A 23319-nucleotide genomic window follows, 5' to 3' on the forward strand; every position below is an offset into this window, starting at 1 on the left:
CACACACACACACACAAACACACACCTATGTAAACTAAGTGCAGTCTCTTTTCTATGTCTTTCCAGTGAACCTGGAAAATTACTTTGAATGGAAATACCATACTCTATCGAATTTTTATTGATATTTATGTCAGTATTCTCCAGACTCTTTAAGAGGGAAAAGTAATTTCCACTAAACATATAAATCACCATTTTATAAATATTTCAGTTGATTGTGTTTTAACAAAAAGCAAAACACAGACACTTTATATCTTTGCGTTGAAGTATTGTGCCATTTCCTTGTGTAATCACCAGCTCAGTAAATATCTGAAGAAATGAATTTCAGCATCATTGCGCTGGGTTTGTAATACCTCCCTGAAAAGATACAATGCATTTTTGTTTTGCTTTCTGTTAAAACACAGTCAACTGAAATATTTTCACATTCATATGTGATGATTTAGATGTTGAGTGGAAATGTTTTTATTACTAGTTATACCTATGGAATGAACAGAATGTTCTTTATCTGTGTTATAATATGCTATTTTCAGTTCCATATTTATCTTCACAATTTTGTACATTGTTTCACTGAAATATCCAAATTGATATATTTGCTAATTTAAAACTTTATTTTACAAATGTCTCAAGAATTTGCACTTTAATGTGCATATGTTGTGCCCTTTTTCTCCATCTAATTTTATTTAGACTTAGAATGAAGTAGAAAGCTTAAGAGAACCCCGTAGATTTAGAAGGCCTCTGAAAAATGTATAAATTAGATCACTTCAGCAATGGAACTGAAACTTGCTCTACTTTTGTCTTAAATGTCTTATAATAGTAAGCAATAATTATATTTGGATAAAAATAGTGGAAATGAGGAAGTTAATTGATATGTTCTCTGAACTTACATATTTTCACATACATGTCTATCTAAATTATTTATGGAAATTTTGCTGAATAAATACCAGTTATTAACTACATGATATGAGGTTATGGAAGAAGAAGTTAGCTTTATGTTTATATAAATCATCAAGATTGCTTACTTTAAAAGCTCATAATCATTCTATTTCTTTCAGGTACAGAGAACTACAACTTAGTACAGAAAGCAAGGTAGCAGAATTTCTTCATCAAAGTAAATTAAAGTCTTTTGAAAGTGAACGTGTTCAACTTCTACAGGAAGAAACTGCAAGGAATCTCACGCAGTGTCAGTTGGAATGTGAAAAATATCAGAAGAAATTAGAGGTACTGATACAGTTTTCTTTCAATGTTAGCATCACATATAAACTGCCTAATTGCACAGTTTATGTAGAGCTTTACTTCTGGAGCACCTCACATGGTCCTCACAAAAAATACAAGGAAATGTATGGATTTCAGAAAAATGCATGCCATAAAGGAATGGAGTTGTTAGAAAATAAAAATTGGATAAAGATTTCATTCACAACAGCCACTAAAATCATACAATTACTTTGAGTGCTTTTAAAAAAAACAGTGTAATCTATACTTTGTAAACCTATAGAACTTTACTGACATATGTAAGTCTTTCTGAGGGAGGGAATCCTCAGTATTAAGTGTTTTCCAGTTTTTATCAAGTAACATATGTTCCTTTGTAATCAGATGCTAACATCTTGCTATTTTTTAATTCTCTGGTACAACTGGAAGGGAAAATAGAGAGTAGCCAATTTTTTTTGAAGATTTTTCAAAAGAAATAAAGGAAATATATATCACATTTCAAAATGGATTCTGATGCAAGAATAATTAAAACACAAAAGAGTCCATAAATGGTATAAGATTTAAAACCTCTAAAACATGTTAATATTAACATATTTATAGATCAAAGTTATTTATTGATCTTGATTTAAAGATCAAATCAGTGAGGAAAATCTGGATTGAAGAATAAATGGTGCTCTGATAATTGTTTTGAGTATTTAGAAAATATAGTTGAATCCATACTTCATGACATATGACAAAATGAGTTATATAAGTTACTAAACTGAATAGTATATATGAAATTATAAAACTATTAGAAATAAATACAGATAAAGTTAATATCAGTTTTGAAATTATTAATCTATTGATTAAAGCACAGAAATACAGGAAAAATAAAAACTATGTTTAAAAAGTCTGAATAATGTAAAGAAATTGAAAATGAAAAATAATATTTATGTTATATGTGACAAAGGGCCTGAGTCTTTAATTTTAAAAGCTTTCTTGCTTTTCATGGTGCCACAGACCTATAACCCCAGCTAATGGGGAGGCTCAGATAGGAGGATGGCAGCTTCAAAGCCAACCTGGGCAACTTAGACCATGTCTCAAAATAGAAAAGCTAGAGATGTATCCCAGTTCTCCCAAGTACCACAACACCCACATACACACATACACGCCACACACATATATACAAATCTCTTACCAAGAGGACATGTCTTCCTCTTCTAGATAAATAGGTAAAAAAACTTCAGTTTTTTTACTTTCATATAGGTCTGTGTGTTGTTTTTAACATACTAGCAAGAGTACCTCAAATAGGAAATCTGACATAGTCAGAAAATGAAAGCCAGGCATGCTGGCACACACCTGTAATCCCAGCTCTTGGGAGGCAGGAGAATTGCCTCAGTTTGAGGCCATCCACAGCTACAAAGTGAATTCAAGGCCAGCGTGGAATACACAGTGAGGCCATGTCTCAAAAAACAAAAAAGAAAGAAAGAGAAAAACAGAAAATGAAACAGCTCCACCAAGCTTAGTGACACATACCTGTAATCCCTGCTACTCAGGAGGCTTAGGCAAAAGGATTGTAAGTTCAAACCCCGCATGAGTAACTTAGTGAGACCTATCTTAAAATAAAAAATAAAAAGGGCTGAGAATGTAGTTTAATCTACATTGGGTTCAATCTATATTACCAAAGAGAGGGAGGGAGGAAGTGGGACAGCCCTTCTAGAGGACAACATGGTAGTCTGTGTTAAAGGCCCTAAAAATTACTCTGATAATTTTAGTTAAGGGAATTTTACCTGAGGTTATAATAAGACATGCTTATAAAGGTTTCTATTAATGGTGTACATCACAACATTATTATTGTAGTAAAAATTGAAAGTAACTTAAAATATATGTTTTGTGGTGCCTATTCATTATATGGTGGAGTATAGTCCTGTTCTTGACTATTTTTGATTTGACACATGCTTATTAGAAACATTGAATGAGAGTCACGCTGAAAACACCTAACCAGCCTGCTGCAGACAGGCAGGTCTGTGGACACAGTCCCGAGGTTGCCACTCGCGCTGAAAACACCGAATCAGCCCACGCCCCGGCAGCAATCCACTGCCCCCCACTCCCTGCTCCTTTGGCCTCTTCTCTGTACAGCTACCTGGTTCCACACTATAAAGACGCAGAGGACACCGGACCACCAGACCACTGTACTGGAGCTCATCAAGTTCTCAGCATTTAAAGAATTCCTGCCCAGAGGTAGGGGCTTCTGAGCCACCGTCCCACTGCTCTTGGTCCAGAGGAAGGGGCTGCCCGGCCACCATCCCTCCTGCTGCTTCTAGCCCAGAGGAAAGGGCTTTTGGGCTGCCATCTGGGCTGGCAAATGTCCCATCGCTCCTGGCCCAGAGGAAGGGACTTTCGGGCCACCATCCCTACTGCCGCTCCCGGGCCTTGGCCCACCTCTCCCAGCTCAGTGGAGGTGAGCCACGTGGACGTCAACAGCACTCCCCCTGCCCCTCCAGTCGAAATGAGAAAACATGTAAATAAGTCTCAAAACCAGACTTCCAGATCACCTACAGCAACCCCAAAGGGAAATGAGATGGAACACTCTGATACTCAACCACCTGGACCCACTGAACTGGCAACAAAAGGGGATCTGGAAAAAATGAAATCAGAAATAATTTCTCAGATAACAGGAGAAATTGTGCTCCTACTGCAAGACATGATTAATAAATCTAGAGAAGAGCTGAGGAACATGATGGAATCCCAACACAGGAAACAAATGGAATCCATAAAGCAGATGCAAATAGATTTCCAGGAGATGAAAAATTCCACTGAAAGTCTACACAGCGGAATGAGCCAATGTGAGGACAGAATTTCAGATATAGAAGATAAGATTGCAATTAGTGACCAGGGAAAGAAAAATTGCTTCAAAATTATAAGGGAACATGAGAAATCAATCCAGCAGCTGCTAGATGATGCAAAGAAGAATAACATAAGACTGATTGGGCTCAATGAAGAAACAGGAGAGCGTGCAGATGACATAAAAATTCTCTTCACAGAACTAATGGCAGAAAACTTCCCAAGCAGGGGAAAAGAGCTTGACATACAGATAAGCGAGGCATATAGATCTCCAAATAGCCTTGATCAAAAACAATCTACACATAGGCATATAATTGTTAAGATTCCAGAAACACAACAGAAGAACAAAGTTCTCCAAGCAGTCAGAGAAAAGAAACAAATCACATACAAAGGAAAGCCCATCAGAATCACAGCAGACTTCCCAACACAAACCATCAAGGCAAGAAGAGCTTGGAGTGACATAGTCCAAGCCCTAAAAGAAAACAGCCTCCAACCCAGACTGATGTACCCTGCAAAACCAGCTTTCAAAATGGATGGAGAAATAAGATACTTTCATGACAAAGAGCACCTTAGGAACTTCGTGAATACCAAACCAGCACTCCAAAGAATTTTACACAATATCCTAGGAACAGACATTGAGGATCACAACCCCAGGAAGCAAAGCAGAATGAACCCAACTGGCATGACAAGAAATTAAATGTAAATGTAAAGGGGGAGAACCCAACAAAAAGACAAAGTCATGGCAATGACAAGTCAATACGTTTCAGTTATAACCATCAATGTTAATGGTCTCAATTCACCAATCAAAAGAAATAGACTGGCAGAATGGGTCAAGAAGCAAAATCCAACAATATGCTGCATACAAGAAACACACTTAATTCAAAAGGAAACTCATAGACTGAAAGTTCAAGGGTGGAAAACAATACTGCATGCGACAGGAACCTGAAATAAAGCAGGAGTAGCTATCCTCTTGGCAGATCAAGTAGATTTCAAACCAACACTGATTAAGAGAGTCAAAGAAGGACACTACATCCTTGTAAAGGGAAGAATCCAAGAGGAAGAGATGACAATCATAAATATCTATGCACCAAACACTAGTACACCCAACTATATAAAACAAATACTAATGGACATGAAAAGTCATACATGCACTAATACAACTGTAGTGGGGGACCTCAACACCCCACTGTCACAAATAGATAGATCAACTAGACTAAAAATAAGTAATGAAATACTAGAACTCAATCGAACTCTTGAACAAATGAACTTACCAGATGTTTACAGAGTCTTCCACCCCACACAATCAGAATACACATTCTTCTCAGCTGCACAGGGGTCATTCTCCAAAATAGACCACATACTCACACAGAGAACATGTTTAAGTAAGTGCAAAGGAATTGAAGTTATCCCCTGTATATTATCAGACCATAGTGCGATGAAATTGGAGATCCATATCAAAAGAAACTCAAAAAATTTCATGAACACGTGGAAATTGAACAACACACTTCTGAATAACCAATGAATCACAGAGGAAATTAAAGAAGAAATCAGAGAGTTCCTTCAATTAAATGACAATGACAATAAAATATATCGGAATCTATGGGACACAATGAAAGCAGTCTTAGGAGGGAAATTTATAGCAGTGAATACGCATATTAGGAAAACAGAACAAGCCCAATGAAACAACCTGATGCTGAACCTCAAGCTTCTAGAAAAAAAAGAGCAGGACAACCCCAAAGCTCATACAAGGGAGGAAATTATAAAGATCAGAGGAGAAATCAATGCAATGGAGACTAAGAGAATGATACAAAAAAATCAATGAAGCCAAGAGTTGGTTCTTCAAAAGAATCAACAAAATAGACAAACCCTTAGCCAGCCTTATCAGAAAAAGGAAAGAAAGACCCAAATCCGTGCAATTAGGAATGAAAAGAGTGAAACTACAACAGACCCAGCAGAAATCCAGAGGATCATCAATACCTACTTCCAGAACCTATACACCAATAAGATGGAAAACACAGAAGAAATGGACACATTCCTAGATATATATGAATTACCAAAGTTGAATGAAGAAGACCTAAAACTTCTAAACAACCCAATATCAACCAATGAAATTGAAAATGTAATTAAAAACTTGTCAACTAAGAAAAGCCCAGGCCCTGATGGCTTCACTGCTGAATTCTACAAGACATTTAGAGAGGAACTACTGCCACTACTGTTTAAACTCTTCAATGAAATTGAAAGGGAAGCAATACTCCCAAATTCATTCCTGGAAGCAAGCATCACCTTGATCCCCAAAGCAGAGAAAGACCCAAGTGAAAAAGAGAACTATAGGCCAATCTCACTAATGAACATAGATGCAAAAATCCTTCATAAGGTACTGGCAAATAGAATGCAGAAGATCATCAAGAAGATCATACACCCTGATCAAGTGGGATTCATCCCAGGGATGCAAGGATGGTTCAACATACGCAAATCAATCAATGTAATATAGTATATCAATGGAGCCAAGGACAAAAACCACATGATTATCTCCATAGACGCAGAAAAAGCATTGACATAATCCAGCATGCATTTATGATAAAGACTCTACCAAAAATTGGAATAGATGGTCTCTACCTCAAACTGATAAAAGCCATCTATGAAAAACCAACTGCCAATATCATACTAAATGGTCAAAAACTGAAATCCTTCACAATAAAATCAGGAACAAGACAAGGATGCCCACTATCACCACTCTTGTTCAATGTAGTTCTGGAAACATTAGCCACGGCAATTAGACAAGAGAAAAAAAATAAAAAGAATAAAGATAGGAAATGAAGAAGTCAGATTGTCATTATTTGCAGATGACATGATACTCTATATAGAAGACCCCAAGAACTCCACCAAAAGTCTTCTAGACTTAATAACCAAATTGAATCCAGTAAATCAATAGCTTTCCTCTACACGAATGACAGACTCACTGAGAGAGAAACAGGGCAAATAATTCCTTTCACAATAGCTTCCAAAAAACTGAACTGCCTAGGAATCAACCTAACGAAAGAAATCAAAGACCTCTTCTCTGAAAACTACAGCACTCTGAAAAGAGAGATTGAGGATGATATCAGAAAAAGGACAGACATCCCCTGCTCCTGGGTAGGAAGGATTAATATAGTGAAAATAGCCATACTTCCAAAACTGCTATATAGATTCAATGCAATTCCAATTGAGATCCCAGCAGCATACTTTACGGACCTTGAGAAAACAATCCAAAAATTCATTTGGAAGAAGAAGAGACCCAGAATAACAAAAGCAATTCTAGGTAACAGAGACATGGCAGGGGGTATCACAATCTCCAACCTGCAACTCTACTACAAAGCTACTGTGATTAAAAAAAAAAGCATGGTACTGGCAAAGAAACAGACCTGAGGACCAGTGGAACAGATTAGAAGATGCAGAAACAATGCCAGACACACTCAGCCATCTTATCTTCAAAAAAGGAGCCAAACACCCTCACTGGAGGAAAGATAGCCTCTTTAATAAATGGTGCTAGAAAAATTGGGCTTCAACTTGCCAAAGATTAAAACTAGACCTATATCTCTTACCATGCACTAAACTAAAATCAAAATGGATTAAAGATCTAAATATTAAAATAGAAACTCTGAACCAGTTGGAACAGAGGTTAAGTAGAACTCTTGAAGACATCGGTGTAGGAAAAGATTTTATGAACAAAACCTCCATTGCCTGTGAACTAGCACAAACAATCAACAAGTGGGATCTCTTCTTATTGAAAAGCTTCTGCACAGCAAGAGAAACCACCAGCAGTGTGAAGAGACAACCCACAATGTGGGAAAAAATCTTCATCTGCTCTTCCTCAGACAAAAGCCTACTATCTCAAATCTATAACGAACTTAAAAAGATCAGACCTCCCAAATTTAAAGACCCAATCCAAAAATGGGCATCTGAAATGAACAGACATTTCTCAGACAAAGAAGTAGAACTAGCAAATAAATACATGAAAAAATGTTCAACATCACTGGTCATTTGAGAGATGCAAATGCAAACAACGCTGAGATTCCACCTCACTCCAGAAAGAGTGGCTGCTATCATGAAATCAACCAATAACAAATGCTGGTGGGGCTGTGGGGAAAGAGGAACCCTGCTCCACTGCTGGTGGGAGTGTAGACTGGTACAGCCACTGTGGAAATCAGTATGGAGATACCGCAAAGAACTAGGACTGGAAGTCCCATTTGACCCCGCTATTCCATTGCTGGGGATCTTTCCCAAAGAATTAAAAGAAACATACCATAGTGATATATGTGCACCCATGTTAATAGCAGCACAGTTCGTGATAGCTACAACTTGGAAACAGCCCAAATGCCCATCAACTGGAGACTGGATAAAGAAAATGTGGTTTTTTTATAAAATGGAGTTCTACTCAGCCATAAAAAATGAGAAATTAGAGACATTTATAGCTGAGTGGAAGCACATTGAGGCGATACTCTTAAGTGAAATAAATAGAACACACATGTATAAATACCAAATAGTTTCTCTGGTGTGAGAAACTGAAAGTGTAAATAAGGACTAAAAGGTATAATAAGTAATGTGAAATAGGAAGAAAAGGGGCAAAGGGGAAGGAAGTGGGAGGGGTAGGGGAAAGGAAACAAGGGAATGGAATTAATAAGGGAAAATGGAAAAATAGGAACAAAATCTTTGTAAGTAGGGAGGACTGGAGGGGTTGAAGGGAGGGCTGGGCAAGGGTGAAAAATAAGAACCAAGTGATTATGTAAAGGTGCAAATTCCCAATGATGAATGTCATTATATTGTATACCTAAAATATACAAATTATTAGAATGAAAAATCGATAATGTTAAATAGGAAGAAAAGGTCCAAAGGGGTAGGGTTAGTGGGAGGGGCAGGGGAAAGGAAAAATGATGAGAAATGTTAAAATGGAAATAAAGTCTTTGTAAATAGGGAAGAATGGAGGGGGTGAAGTGAGGGCTAGGAATGGGGAAAAAATAAGAACCAAGATGCATCATGTAAAGGTACAAGTTCTCAATGAAAAATGTAATTGTGTTGTATACCTAAAATGTAGCAATAAAAGAATTTAAAAAAAAATAGAAACATTGAATGAAGCCAGCCATAGTGGCGCATTCCTGTAATCCCAGCACTCAGGAGGCTGAGGCAGGAGGATTGCTGGGAGTTCAAGGCCAGCCTGGACTACATAGTGATCTCAGAACCAGCCTGGACTTGGGCCAGGGATTTAGCTCAGTGGTTCTGGCGCTTGCCGCACGAGCACAAGGTGCTCAGCTCGTTCCCTGGTACCAAAAAAAAAAAAAGAAAGAACCAGCCTGAGCTTCATTGTGAGACCTGTCTCAAAAAAACTAAAACCTAAAAAGAAGAAACATTGAATGAAGGATGCAGTTGAGTCATCAGCAGTCTTGACTATGGGTTACACATTCAGTAAAATCCTCGATGTATGTCAAAAAAAGATTTGAAAGGAATCTATCAAACTATTATAATGTTCTTACATCCATGGTATAATTATGAGTCTTTTATAGTTTCATCATTCTCCCACTAGCCTGTAAATTTTGTGGTGACAAGACCTGGGCTTCTTGAGTGACGGTGTATTTCCAGGCCCTTGGCAGTGTCTGACACGCTATCTGTTGAGTTGAAGGCATCCATTGGTTTCTATCTGGTCACCTATTTGGTGATGGGCACTGTACTACATCTTATTACTCACACAACTTTAGCAAGAGATGAATTCTATCTGCAAGAAACTTAACAGTTTGAGCAGGGCTTTGAATAGACCTTTCTGTAATGATGGAAACATTCTATGTCTGCACTATCCAGTCAATTACCACTGGCCATATGTGATCATTTAGCACTGAAAATGTGACTAGTGCAACTGATGAACTAAATTTCTTATTTTAGTTAATCTTAATTAAACTAAATGTAAACTTAATTAGCCCCACATGGCAGGTGATTATTATGGTATATTAGGGTGCATGCCAGACAGTTGACCAGATCATATATGGGCAGCAGTGAGTTTTTAAAAATAGTTTTCTCTTTGGTTTTATCATTAAAGCAAATAGACATCCTTTTCTGTCTGGTAGTATTTCTTGTAGTATTATTGGATAGTGATTAAACCTGTGAGTGTTCAGATTAGATCTGAACTGAGATCTGAGTCCCAGTTGCTCACTGCTTTCTGGTGAAATTACTCATTTTGCCAAGGAGAAATAATAATGACAGCTGCCTCGTACCTTGTTATAGACAGCCTGTTTGGCACAGATGAAGCACCATTTATTCTTAGCACCATTAAAAATTCTCAAAAAATTCTCTTTTGATGCTGTAGAATTTTTGTTTTGGTACAGTTAAGAAATCCAAGGAAAATGAAAGTATTCCTTCCCAAAAGGTCTCACTATGAAGTCCAAAAGTATTGTTTAGATAAAAAGATAAATTTTTTTTCTGCTTTTCAAATCTCATAATCATGTGTCAGTTAAACCCGTTTTACACTTCTAGTTTTCCTTTCTGTATATGAAAGTTTGCTATAGTTCTGAAAATACGTAACTGTCATTAAACAGAAGCTAAAAGACAAACTGAACAAGCCAATTAAAAGCCTTTTCCAACTTAAAATTTATCAAGTATTAAAGCATTTTCTCCAAATTATAATGTAAAGCAATTATTATGAATAAATATACAACACAGCTATTTGTATAATCTGGAAATTCATGTGCTGCATATATAGTCAAATATCAAAATATTTTTTAACCATTTTCATTCTACTCTCTTCTCAAAACTACTTTGATTTGTACATTCTAAATGAGTTTATTGGTTTTGAAAAACAGTTTGGCAAAGTGTATTTGTAAGGATATGTCTTAAATATGTAAAAGCTTCATGCACAGATATTCACTGCAGTATTAGACCAAAGAACTCACAATGGTAAAATCTCATGAAAAGGAAAAGTTATGTGTGTGTTTGGGGGGGTATCCAGTTGATAATGATCACATAGTAACATGACACATAAAATAAACTATTATAGTATTAGGTGGAAGCAGCCCTTTACACAACCGTATACAGTAGTTTGTTTTTTGGGGGTTTTTTGGTACCAGGGATCGAACTCAGGACCTTGCGCTTGCAAGGCACTGAGCTAAATCCTAGGCCCTACACTAGATTTTAAAACAATATATGGAGACAGATTTTGAAGAACTACCATAAAGTTAATAGTAGTTGTAATTGATTAACAAATAGGCTATGGGTGGGCCGGGGATTTAGGGATTTAGCTCAGTGGTTCTGCCGCCTGCTTTGCAAGCACAAGGACCCGAGTTTGATCCCCGGTACCAAAAAAAAAAAAAAGCCAGGGATTTAGCTCAGTGGTTCTGGCGCCTGTCTCGAAAGCACAAGGTACCGAGTTCGATCCCTGGTACCAAATAGGCTATGGGTGAGCTTTGTATTTTCGACTGTTTTTCCTTAGAGAAGTTAAATTACTTAAAGTCACACAACTAGTACCTGAACTACTGTAATTAGAACTCACATCTGACCAACCTGACTTGAATTCACATAGTTTTTAACCACCATTGTATTCAAGTAATAAAAAAGTATTTATTAGAAAATCCTTGAAACATTACACTTCTGAAAAATACTCTGACTAGTACACTAAGTAAAATTACTAAGATAAACGGCCTCAGAAAATAAACCTTGACAAAAAACGTTAAAATGGTATGAGGTATATGTGTGTACTTAAAGCCACAGGAGCAAAAGTTGTCGATGCTGACTACTTCTAAAGCAAATCAGTGTTGAACAGTTAAAACTTTTTCCTACACCTTCCGGAATACACTGCATAGTGACAATCTTGTAGCTGATTCACCTACACATTTTCAGTTAGACTTTTTCAGTTTAGCTCTGATTTGGAGTTTGTCTCTTGCAAGTTGTGGCTTAACTTCCATAATTCCTAGCAAAATGCCTTTTCTTTTTCATATTGAATCACTGTGCTTAAGAATGTGTCTTAGGCTTGGGACACGAGGGATGGGTGGGATAAGCTATCTATATCAAAAGTCAGAGAAGCACTTCTCTTGCAGTACTTCTGAAAACACTGTACAAAATAATACTTTATAACACAAACAATACTTGTGGGTGTTGGTGTTTTCCAAACCTCTTTTTTATTGGTTGCTAACCAAACCTCCTAAAGGTCTCAACTTGCAGTTTGAAAACCACTGTCTCACAGGTCTGTCCACTTAAGTCTGTGGATGCAGTGACTAGTAATTATTATATTCATTTGCTTAAAGGTCTTATGTGGACAAACGCTTTTGTAGAAATGCTCTGACCTAAAATCTCTGGATGATAAAACCAAAACTTCAAGGAAATTTTCTTTATATTTTTCTTCTTCTATTAAACTAAGGCTTTGAAATGACAGGAACTATTCATTTATCATTGTGTCTCCAATACCTAACACAATGCTTCTCTCATGGTAGATGCTTGATAACATTTAATGAATGAATGCATGGTTCTGTTAAGACTAATATAGTACCATTTTTCAAAATTTTCTTTTTTGGAATTATAGATACTTCTTATTTATAATAGAGTTACAAATCATTGCATGAAAGGTAAAAATTATGTGACTTTTACACAATATTCTCACTGATTTATAATTTGGGGATGATGTGTTTTATTTTGTTTAATTATTAATTGGCAAAGTCTACCAAAATACCATTTATATATTTGTCTTTTTTAAAGCAATTATTGACTTATAACTTTATATTATCATTCAGTTAATGAACCTTTTAAAGGAAGAAAAAGTCTACTGTGAGAGCTTTATATTTAATAAAGTCATAAAGTAATTTATGCCTTTATAATGTTTAGTTTAAACTCCTATATTGGTTGTGCCTACAGAATCTTATGTAAGTCTACAATAGGTTCAGTAATCCAGTTCTTCTTAGACTTTTCAGAAACAGTAATAAATTTACTCTCAGCAGACAAATCCATAGTAAGAGAATCCTCAAGTCAAAAGTTCCTGAGATTCTCTCTTCCATGTTATGAAAAGATTTTTAAGTTGCATCTCTCAGTTGAATACTTTTTAAATCTCTTCTTAAAATAATACTTTATGAAATATGCCATTTTCAACCTTTTCATTCTTTATCTCTTTAGATATCCATTTCTGCAATTTCTCTTTGTTTCAGGGGAGAATGGCCTACAGATGTAAAGGTACATCAGCTTGGCTGTAGAAATAGTGATTTAAGACGTACTGATCATTTTCTTTCTTTTTTTTTTTAGTACTGGGGATCGAACTCAGGACCTTGCACTTGGGAGGCAGGCAGCAGAACCACTGAGCTACATCCCCGGCCCTGCTTTTAAATTTTGAGACAGAGCCTCACTAAGTTGTCTGATTTGGTCTTGAACTTGCTACCCTCTAGCCTCGGCCTCCCAGAGAGCTGGGAATACAGGCATGTTCTATCATGCCTGGCTCTGTTTTGAAAGTGGAATAAATGTTATCAGCCTGTAGATTCTTTTTAAATTATCCCCCAATATAATGAACTCCATGAAAGCCCCAGATTGTTTCACTGATAAGGATTTTCTTACAATGAAGAGTCTAGAAATCACATTCCTGGCCAGCATGAATAAAGAAGAAATAATACTAAAACAATGAATTATTTTTTTCTGATCTAATGAAAGACCCTATAAATCATCCTAAAAATATTATTCCCATATTCCTTCTCCACTGTCTAAAGGGGTGTATTTGGAGGACAGGGGATAGTGCTTTGTTTACCTTTTGGGTACATTTTGATGAAAACTGAAGGAAATGACACAGGATGAGTTAAGGAAAATTAAATTTTAATTTCTTCTAGTTATGAACTAAAAATCAGTCTTCTTTATCTTCTGTATAAGTTCTCATAATTATATTTCTTAGGGTAGAAATACTGCTTTTCAGCACTTTTTATGTTCTACCTGCTCTGCTAAGCACGATAAATTTATCAACTCATTTATCCCTTCCAACAATGTTCTAAGAAAAGCCTAGAAAAAGTAACTAATTGCCTAAGATCACAGATAAGGGTCAAGACTATTAAATTCCAAACCTTTCTAGTTCCAAACCATATTCTTAACTGCAATATTCTATTGCCTCTCAGAAAACAATATTACTTAAGCTGTGTTAGGAAACAGACGTAGTAACACTTCATAATTTAATCAGTACTTATAAGTAAACTTTCTGAATAATTAGAATTTAAGTATTCAAACATTCCTTCATCATGGGAAGCATCTTCTTTTTCAGCTAATTTATTATGATCGTAGTAATTCCTTCATTGAGTTACCACTGACGAATGTAGGTTTTTTCTGTTACACAAAGGGGCTCCAATTTCCCTACCTTTTGCATCTCTTTTTAATACTTTTTTAATCCTTTCTTTCTTTACAAAGACATTTTCTCATATTGCCCTAAGCAGAAGTTCAGATTTGCCGGGGGTTTAGCTCAGTGGTTCCAGTGCCTGCCTCACAAGTGCAACGTCCTGAGTTCGATCCCTGGTACCAAAAAAAGTTCACATTTGCCTTTTGATTGGCTGCACTAAATTATGATTGTTCAGAAAACCAAAAATGTTATTGACAGCACGGACAGGGTAGATTCATCAGGGTCTGATGGAATACTGAAGGACTCATTATGAGTATATAGTTTTGTAAAAACTTTCTCAAATAGCTGTGATTGCTGGGTAAATGACCTCCAGGTTAAGTATGACATTGCAATTTTTAAATTCTAACAAGCAAATGTTAACCTTATTCCCATAACTATTTCAGCATTTTAAATTCATTTTTATTTAGCCTATACAATAATGATAAAATACTTCATAAATTCAGTTTAAAACAATTATGTATTTGAGAACTAAATATTTTATTTCCTCATTAGTTATCTCAGTTGAGCTATTTTCTCTTAATATTTAAATAATTAAAAAGAAAAAAGGCCTAATATATTTTGGTATCATGTTTTTGTCTTAACTAGGAACCTATTTGGTTCCTAATTCTGTAATTTTTTTCTTTCACTATTAGATTTTAACTAAAGAATTTTATAGTCTCCAAGCCTCTTCTGAAAAACGCATTACTGAACTTCAAGCACAGAACTCTGAGCATCAGGCAAGACTGGACATTTATGAGAAACTGGAAAAAGAACTTGATGAAATAGTAATGCAGACTGCAGAAAGTAAGTCTCCTCTTTCTCTTTAGTCCACATAGTGTTTTTCTGGTAGCAATAGAAACCTGGCATCCTTTCCAAAATTACTTTGACACATATTTTCTAAAAATATAATCGGAGGCTGAGGACTTAGCTCAGTGGCATCGCCCCTGCCTCATAAGTGCAAGGTTCTGAGTTCAATCCCTGGTACCAAAAAAATAATATATATATATATAAAATTGGGACAAAACAAAAAAATAAAGAATAAAAAAACAAAAAATGTAATTGGTGACTTTTTTAAAGAATATTCTATATTTTAAATATTAGTTATATTCATTTTGAACAGTTGTAATCAAGAAAGAAATAGGTTAATATGATAGATTTTATTTAATTCACTCATTCAATGAGTGTTAAACATTTCTATCTCTCAGGAAGTGGGGCTATGGAATTCCCACAAAGAATTCTTGCCTTGTAAGAGTTCTTAGTCTAGTCTAGAGAGACAAACATATTAACAACTCATTAAAGTAGCAGATGCTCTAAGCACAGGATAATGCTGCTCTTGGTGGAAACAGAGAAGAGATCATGGTTAATTTCACCCTGGAGGCAGGCAGTATCTAAGAAGGGAGGTGATACTTGAATGAATCTTGAAACACATAGAAATTCACTGGTTACACTGTGTTTTATAATCTTTGACCTTTACTTTTTATTTCTTTTTCTCCTTTTTCCTCCTCTTCCTATCTTTTCCCTAATTTTAAGGGCTATTTTTAAATTGACATTTTACTGGTAAGTATGATATTTGCTCCAGTACATTATCTATGTTCAAAACTCAAGAAATCACTGGGATTCTTTTTTTTTTCTTTTTGTTACCAGGGATCAAACTCGGAACCTCATACTTCCGAGGCAGGTGGTGGCACCACTGAGCTAAATCCCCGGCCCCCACTGGCATTCTTATAAAAGTGAGCTTAAACTCCAATTTAAGTTGAATCTGAATCTAGATAAGGTTCTAATTAGAGACACATTTTCATGTAAGGATTATATTATGTTTAAGGAAAAATTTTATTTTATTCTTATTTTCTTAATTTCTATTTCCACCATCAGTATCTGACAACTCCAGTAAATTCCAAACTTATCTTCAGTTTTGTCACCAGAATCAAAATAATCCTTATAAAATACAGATTTGAGGGCTGAAGATTTAGCTCAGTGGCACCGTGCCTGCCTTGCAGCCACAAGGACTTGAGTTCGATCTCTGGTACCAGAAAAAATAATAATAAATTTTAAAATAATAATAAAGTACATATTTGATCATCAAAAACAGTACCTGCTTCTCTGAGGTCTTTATTTATTTATTTTTTTCTCTGAGGTCTTTATTAAAACAGCACAAAGTTACGCCGCCTGCCTTGCAAGCGCAAGAACCCAAGTTCGATCCAGGGTACCAAAAAAGTTTTTAAATAAATAAATAAAACAGCACAAAGTCAAATTCCTTAGTTTGACTTTTATGATTAGACTCTTACCTTTTTAGTTTTCATGTTTACCATTGCCTTTCATGTCATATCATTTTTTAAAAATTCCATGCTGTATCTTAACTCCATAACTTAACATGTCTCTTTGTCTAAACAAATTAGTAATAGAAGGAAACTTCTTCAGTCTAATGACAGCAGCTATAAATAAACGTACGACTAATATTTTATTAAATGGTTTTCCCATTAAAAGAGAGAATTAGAATCAACCATTAACAAATGCTCTCGTAAGGCTGTAGGGGAAAAGGAACCCCTCTCCACTGTTGGTGGGAGTGTAAATTGGTGCAACCAGTATGGAAATTAGGATGTAGATTCCTCAAAAAACTGAAACTGGAGTTGCCATTTGGCCTAGCTAGTCCCTTTCTTGTTATTTTCCCAAAACAATTAAAAGGATCATACCATGGTGATATATGCACTCTCATAGTTATAGCAGCACAATTTCTAGTAGCTAAATCTTGGAAACAGCCCAGATTCTCATCATCAGATGAATGGATAAAGAAAATGTGTTTTTTATGTACAATGGAGTACTACTCTGCCATAAAGAAGGATAAACTTGAGACATTTTTTGGTAAATGAATGCACCTTGAGACCATAGTTTTAAGTGAAATAAATCAAACACACATGTTTAAATATCACATTGTTTCTCTTTGTGTGAGAAACTGAAAGCACAAATAAGGACCATTAGGATAGATATTGGGAAGTAGGAAGAAAATGGCCAAATGAGAAAGAAAACAAGGGAAGGAAGAGAAAAGAAAAAAAGTGAATAGAAGAAAAGATGGAAACAATGCTTTTGTAAATAAGAAGAAGAAGGGTTGAAGGGAGGGGAGGGAAGTAGGGGGAAGAAAAGAATCGAGATACATCATGTATAAGTACAAATCCCCTATGATGAAAATGATCTCTATGTATAACAAAAGTGTACCCATAAAATTAGTTAAAAAAACAAAGGAGAGAATGAAGCAAGGATTTCTGTTTTCATGACATATTCAACACTGTATTTGATTCTCTAGTCAATGAAATAAAGCATGAAAAAAGGAATAAAAGATATAAAGATGGAGATGTAGCTCAGTGGTAGAGCACTTGCCTATGATGCCTAAAGCACTTGCCTTTGGATTTGATCCCCAACACCACCCTAAAAAAAAGAAAGAAAGGGAAAAAAATATTTTAGAATACCAAAGAACCACTAAAGCTGTAAGTTAGCAAAATATAAGGTCCTTGCACAAAACTATGCCAGAAGCAATTAGAAACAGAAATATAAAAAGCAAGCCCGGCCTGGTCATACACACCTATAATTCCAGGACTCCAAGAGGCTGAGGCATGAGGACCACAAGTTCAGGTCCAACCTGGCCAATTTAGAGAGACCCTGTGTCAGAAATAAAAAGTGAAAAAGAGCTAGGGATATGACTCAGTATAAAGCTCATGGGTTCAATTCCCACTACCACCAAAAGAGAAAACTCACAAAACACTTAGGAATAAATTTACCTCTGCACCCTCTCCACCAAAAAAAATTTTAAAAACCACAAAATATTACTAAGAGTAAAGAAACCTCCTATGTAGTGAATCCTACAACTATCTCTCGTCCTAATCACAATGCCAGCAGGTTCTTTTGTATTTTATTTATATAGAAAGATAAAAGACATAGAATAGCCAAAGCAAACTTGAAAAAAGGACAAGGATGGAAAACTTACACTGCCTGGCTTTTTAATGCACTACAGTCTTAACTAAGGTAGCTTGTATCACGGATGCCAAGAAAGAATGAAACAGATTTAGAGAACTCAGAAACACATCCATTCATAATAGATTATTTGATTTTTAATAAAGGCAACAAAGTAATCAACTGGAGAAAGGAAAGGTTGTTCAATAAATGGTACTAAGAAATTGGACATGTTTATGGAAATGAACCTCAGTATACCAATAATAATTTGAAATGAGACCTAAATAGAACAGCTCAAACTATAAACCTTCAGCAGAAAATGTAGGCATCTCTGCAACTAGTTATAGGTTAAGATTTTTGAACTCAGGACCTTGCATTTGCAAGGCAGGCAGCAGCACCACTGAGCTAAATCCCCGGCCCTAGGTTAAGATTTTTAAAACAGAGCCCGGGAAGATTGCCATAAAAGAAAAAGTGATACAGTGGTCACAATCAAAACTTAAAACTTCTACTCTTCAAAATACATGATTAAGAAGACACAGACTGTTTTATATCTGACAAAGAAATTGTATCCAATATGGGAAAACACTAGGAGAAAATACTTTTAAAAAATAGACTAAGAGGCTGGGGATTTAGCTCAGTTGTTCTGCCACCTGCCTCACAAGTGAAAGGTCCTGAGTTCGATCCCCGGTACCAAGAGGAAAAAAAAAAATAGACTAAGAACTGGTATCTAGTTGTGGTAGACTGAAAATTGCTCTCCCAAGGATGTCCATGTCCTACTCTTTGGAACCTGTAAATATTTCACCTGAGATAGCAAAAGAGACTTTGCAGGTGTGGTTAAGTTAAATATCTTGGGGTTATCTGGGTGTAATCACAAGGGTCTCTGTAAAACAAAAGGTGATGACTGGATGTGGTGCCATAGGCCTGTAATCCCAAGCACTTAGGAGGCTGAGGCAGGAGGATTGCCACAAGTTCAAGGCTAGCCTGGACTACATAGTGGGACCCTGTCTCCAAAAAACAACTCTACATAGGCATATAGATATAGATACAAATATATATCTCAGGCTGGAGGTATATCTCAGTAGTAGAACACCCTTGGGTAAGATCCCCAGTACCACAAAAGAAAAGGTGCTGGGGTGATGAGAGAATTCAGAGGTGCTACACTCCAAGTGTGAAGATGGAAGAACAAACTGGGCTGACATATGGACAGTGGCTGGAAAGCTGGAAAAGACAAGGAAATGGATTCTCCCCTCGGGCTCCCAGATAGCACCAAGCCTGCCAACACTGTAACTTCAGCTCAGGGAGACTGGGCTTCTAACTGTGAGATGATAAACTCATATTATTTCACACTACAAAGTCTGGTAATAATATCGCAGTAATAGAAAATTAATATACCAGCATGTATAATGAACTTAACAACTCAATAATAAAAAGAAAATAGCCCAATTTAAAACATGGGCAGCTTGAACACTTTACAAAGGAAGATGCGTGATAGGCCCATCAACTCAGCAAAATACAAAGCACCATTACTTAGGAGGGGAATTCAGATTTAAAACCCAGTGAGATAGTACCATTATATATCCATGATATATAGAATAGCTAAAATGAGAATGACAAGCTATTATATACAGTGTTAGTGAAAATGAGGATCAGTTGACAGATTTTATAAAAATAACCAAAGACCTATCCAGTTATATAGCAGTCCCACTCTAATTATTAACCAGTGAAAAGAAAGCATATGTACATAAAAACATTCCTACTGGAATACTCATAGGAGCTTTATTCATAATAGTCAGAAGCTTGCAACCCATAGCCAGGCATGGTGGCACACTCCTGTAATCCCAGAGCTCTGGGAGGCTGAGGCAGTAAGGTCTCAAGTTCAAGCCCAGCCTGGGCAACATATTGAGGCCCTGTCTCAAAATTTAAAAATTAAAAGGGGAAAAAAGGCTTGGGATGTAGCTCAGTGTGAAAGCCCTCACTTCAATCCCTAGTACCACAGGATAGAAAGAAAGAACTTATAACCCAGGTGTCTATCACAGGAAAACGGTTTAACCATCAAATATTCATACAGTAGCGTATTATGCAATAAAAAGATACAAACAACTGATTAACTTAAAAACATGGATTTATTTAATCTTAAAAAGGCTTTCACAAAAAGGTTTTACTACATATTTAAATTTGTATAAAATTCAAGAAAACTAAAATTAATCTGTGGTAAAAAAAAAATTTCCAGATGGTCGTGTCTGTAGTGGATGGTCATCTCCAGGAAGTAACTGGGGAAACTGACATGAGGGAACTTTCTGGCTTTTCAGATGTATATGTTGAGGGGATTTTTGTGTTATACACATGTATGTACTTCAAAACTTTTATAAGTTTCAAAACTCAGTGAATGAGTATTTCTGCATTTTATCAAATACAATTTTACTTTTTAAAAACTGTATAAATATTGAACTGTTACTGGTGAGTTGCATGGAGAAACGTTAAGGGATGCAGTATGCAGATTATCCAACCTACTTGGAAATGCATCAAAAAAATAGAGATTGATGATTGGAAACAGTAATATATACATGTGTGATAAACAAATGTAGTACACATGTATAATGTAGAATCCATGTGTTGATATATACTGTACAATTCTTTCCATCTCTAAATATTTCCCTAAAATCCTAGAAAAATATGGAAATGAACTTTGCTATGATATCTAAATCACCCTAAAACCATCTTAGAATAAACTACACTTACTTGTACTAGAAGATCAATTAATAGGTACTATATCATTTCACATCGGAAATTAGAATATCCTAATGTTCCAATGAATACATGTTGATTAATAAAATTTTGAAGATGTAAATATATCCTTTTTTAGTACAAAAATGTGTACAAGTTTTGAAGATTTACCATCTAAATAAGCTCATTTCAGCTGACATGAAGATGGGTAGACTTTATTGGAGTATAACCATAAAAATTACAGTATCTTATTTATACTTGAATTACTTTCTATAATCAGATATATATATCATTTGGATTTGAAGACTTTACTTTTTCAACTAATAATCCTATCTCTGAAAGCTGATCCTTCTTCATCCTGAAAAACAAGGACAAAATTAGACGTAAACAGTTACAAATATTTCTAAAAGCTTTACTATACTACGGAAGGACCAACCAGCAATTATGTACATAAATACATTGATAGTCATACAAATAGTCAAGTTTAACTTATGGTATAAAAATATTTGACTTTGTTTTAAGTCTGAAATACTCCTGAATATAGATCTCTCTTTTTCAGCATTAAAATAAGTTGCTGAGGGCTGGGGATTTAGCTCAGTGGTTCTGGTGCCTGCCTCGCAAGTGCAAGGTCCTGAGTTCAATCCCCGGTACCAGAAAAAAAAAAAGAAAAGAAAAGAAAAATAAGTTGCTGATAGATAATGTTATAAACATTTTTATGTCATTGACTGCTTTACTTCAGTTTTTGTAGCCTTTGATGAAGGGTTTTTTTTAAATCCTAACTTGCAGTAAAACATCCTTGCATATGAACGTTTTACCCATAAGATGTTAACCTGTTAGTTCAAATGCCTTTTAGACTACAGGGTGACATGACAGTAATAGAATTTAGAAATAAATTATTTTCCAGGAATATTTTTGCAATTATAAAATTCAGGCCATCAATACTTGCTTAGTCCTGCACATTTTCTTCAGACTAGCCTACTTAAATATATAATTTGGTTATTGCAAGCTAAAATATAAGTTCTTCTTCTGATAAAATAATAAAAATCTTTCCTGATCAAAAAGTCCATTATCAAAAAGAATTAATGAACTGGTATTATCATTTGTCAGATTTTATAACATACATTTTATGTAAAAAAACTTTTGAATCCTTCAGAGTAACAAATCTAAATTGCTGTGCTTTATAATAAGAAATTATGTGATAAGATGCATTTTCTAAATGTAAATCAAACAAATCCAGGGCTGGGGATGTAGCTCAGTGGCACTACACCTGCCTTGCAAGCACAAGGTCCTGAGTTTGATCCCCAGTACAGAAAAAAAAATCCAAGCAAGGATATACTTGAAAAAAATTTACTTCTGGGTACAAATGGGTTGTTTGAGATTATGCATTAAGTCTTTTTAATGTTTCTGTTCTCCCTAATTCACTATTATAGCCTCATTTGTTTTCACTTTGCCATGCTTTTTAAGGGAAAAAGAGGTCATTTCACACCCTATATTTTAATATTTTTCAGTTGAAAATGAAGATGAGGCTGAGAGGATTCTTTTCTCCTATGGCTATGGTGCTAATGTTCCTACAACAGCCAAAAGGCGACTAAAGCAAAGGTAAAATCAATGTATAATTTATCTTACTTATCTACTCAAGCTACATGTAATTACATTGTTCATTTTGATAATGTGCTGAGTTGAATGACAATTTAGCGTTATTCTCAGTGTGCATAAATATTCCATTGCTCATAAAATAAAACAAAGATAATCACGCATTTCATGTATATTTAAGTGTGTTTAGTGGTTGGTAAAACAGAAGTATGCGTTAGAATTTTTATAGAATTAGATTCAATGATAATGATGCCATTTCTATTTTATTTTCACATTAATTTTAAGTAAGAACAAATGGTTTGTAGCTGTAATTTTCATGTTGGAACTAATTTATTATGCTTCACTTTTCCCTTTAACTCTTGTTTTTTATTCACCTGCTTACAATTTTTGACACGTAGAGAGAATGTGTGTGTGATATAGAGGCAGCGTGTATATTATGATTGAAACTGTAAAAGCCTCTGTGAAGACCAGGAAAACTTTTGGGAGATCCACTATTGCTTAAGAGCTATTACTTAAAAGTACGCTAACCGAACATTGTACCTGTACTTACCATCTTTCTACTTGACCTGCCTGATTGTTTTTCATGTCTCCTCTTTTCTTAAATTCATTCTACTTTGCAAGAAACCTCTCGCTGCTGCATTTTCTATGGCATGTATCTGAATGTTTTTGCCAGACTTCCAAGG

At 35.5% G+C, this 23319-nt stretch overlaps 1 protein-coding gene across 6 annotated transcripts in view; it reads left to right on the forward strand.

Annotated features, from left to right (window-relative positions):
* Pibf1 (progesterone immunomodulatory binding factor 1) overlaps window positions 1-23319 on the forward strand; it is a 220034-nt gene that overhangs the window by 106334 nt on the left and 90381 nt on the right. For 5 of the 6 annotated variants that reach the window (XR_015443697.1, XM_087192882.1, XM_021258673.2 and 2 more), the window contains exons 11-14: window positions 1050-1215; window positions 13147-13203; window positions 15031-15181; window positions 22552-22642. Coding sequence is in view for 5 of the 6 variants with exons in the window: in XM_087192882.1 (XP_087049008.1) it covers window positions 1050-1215; window positions 13147-13203; window positions 15031-15181; window positions 22552-22642 (465 nt within the window). In the remaining variant the exon portion in view is untranslated. The remainder of the gene's footprint in view (window positions 1-1049; window positions 1216-13146; window positions 13204-15030; window positions 15182-22551; window positions 22643-23319) is intronic. The other variant, XM_004845256.4, reaches the window with a different exon arrangement.

The sequence above is a fragment of the Heterocephalus glaber genome, unplaced genomic scaffold, assembly GCF_053883595.1.
Source record: "Heterocephalus glaber isolate CG9 unplaced genomic scaffold, H.glaber_assembly_v1.0 deba00001577, whole genome shotgun sequence".
Classification (NCBI taxonomy): Eukaryota; Metazoa; Chordata; class Mammalia; order Rodentia; family Bathyergidae; genus Heterocephalus; species Heterocephalus glaber.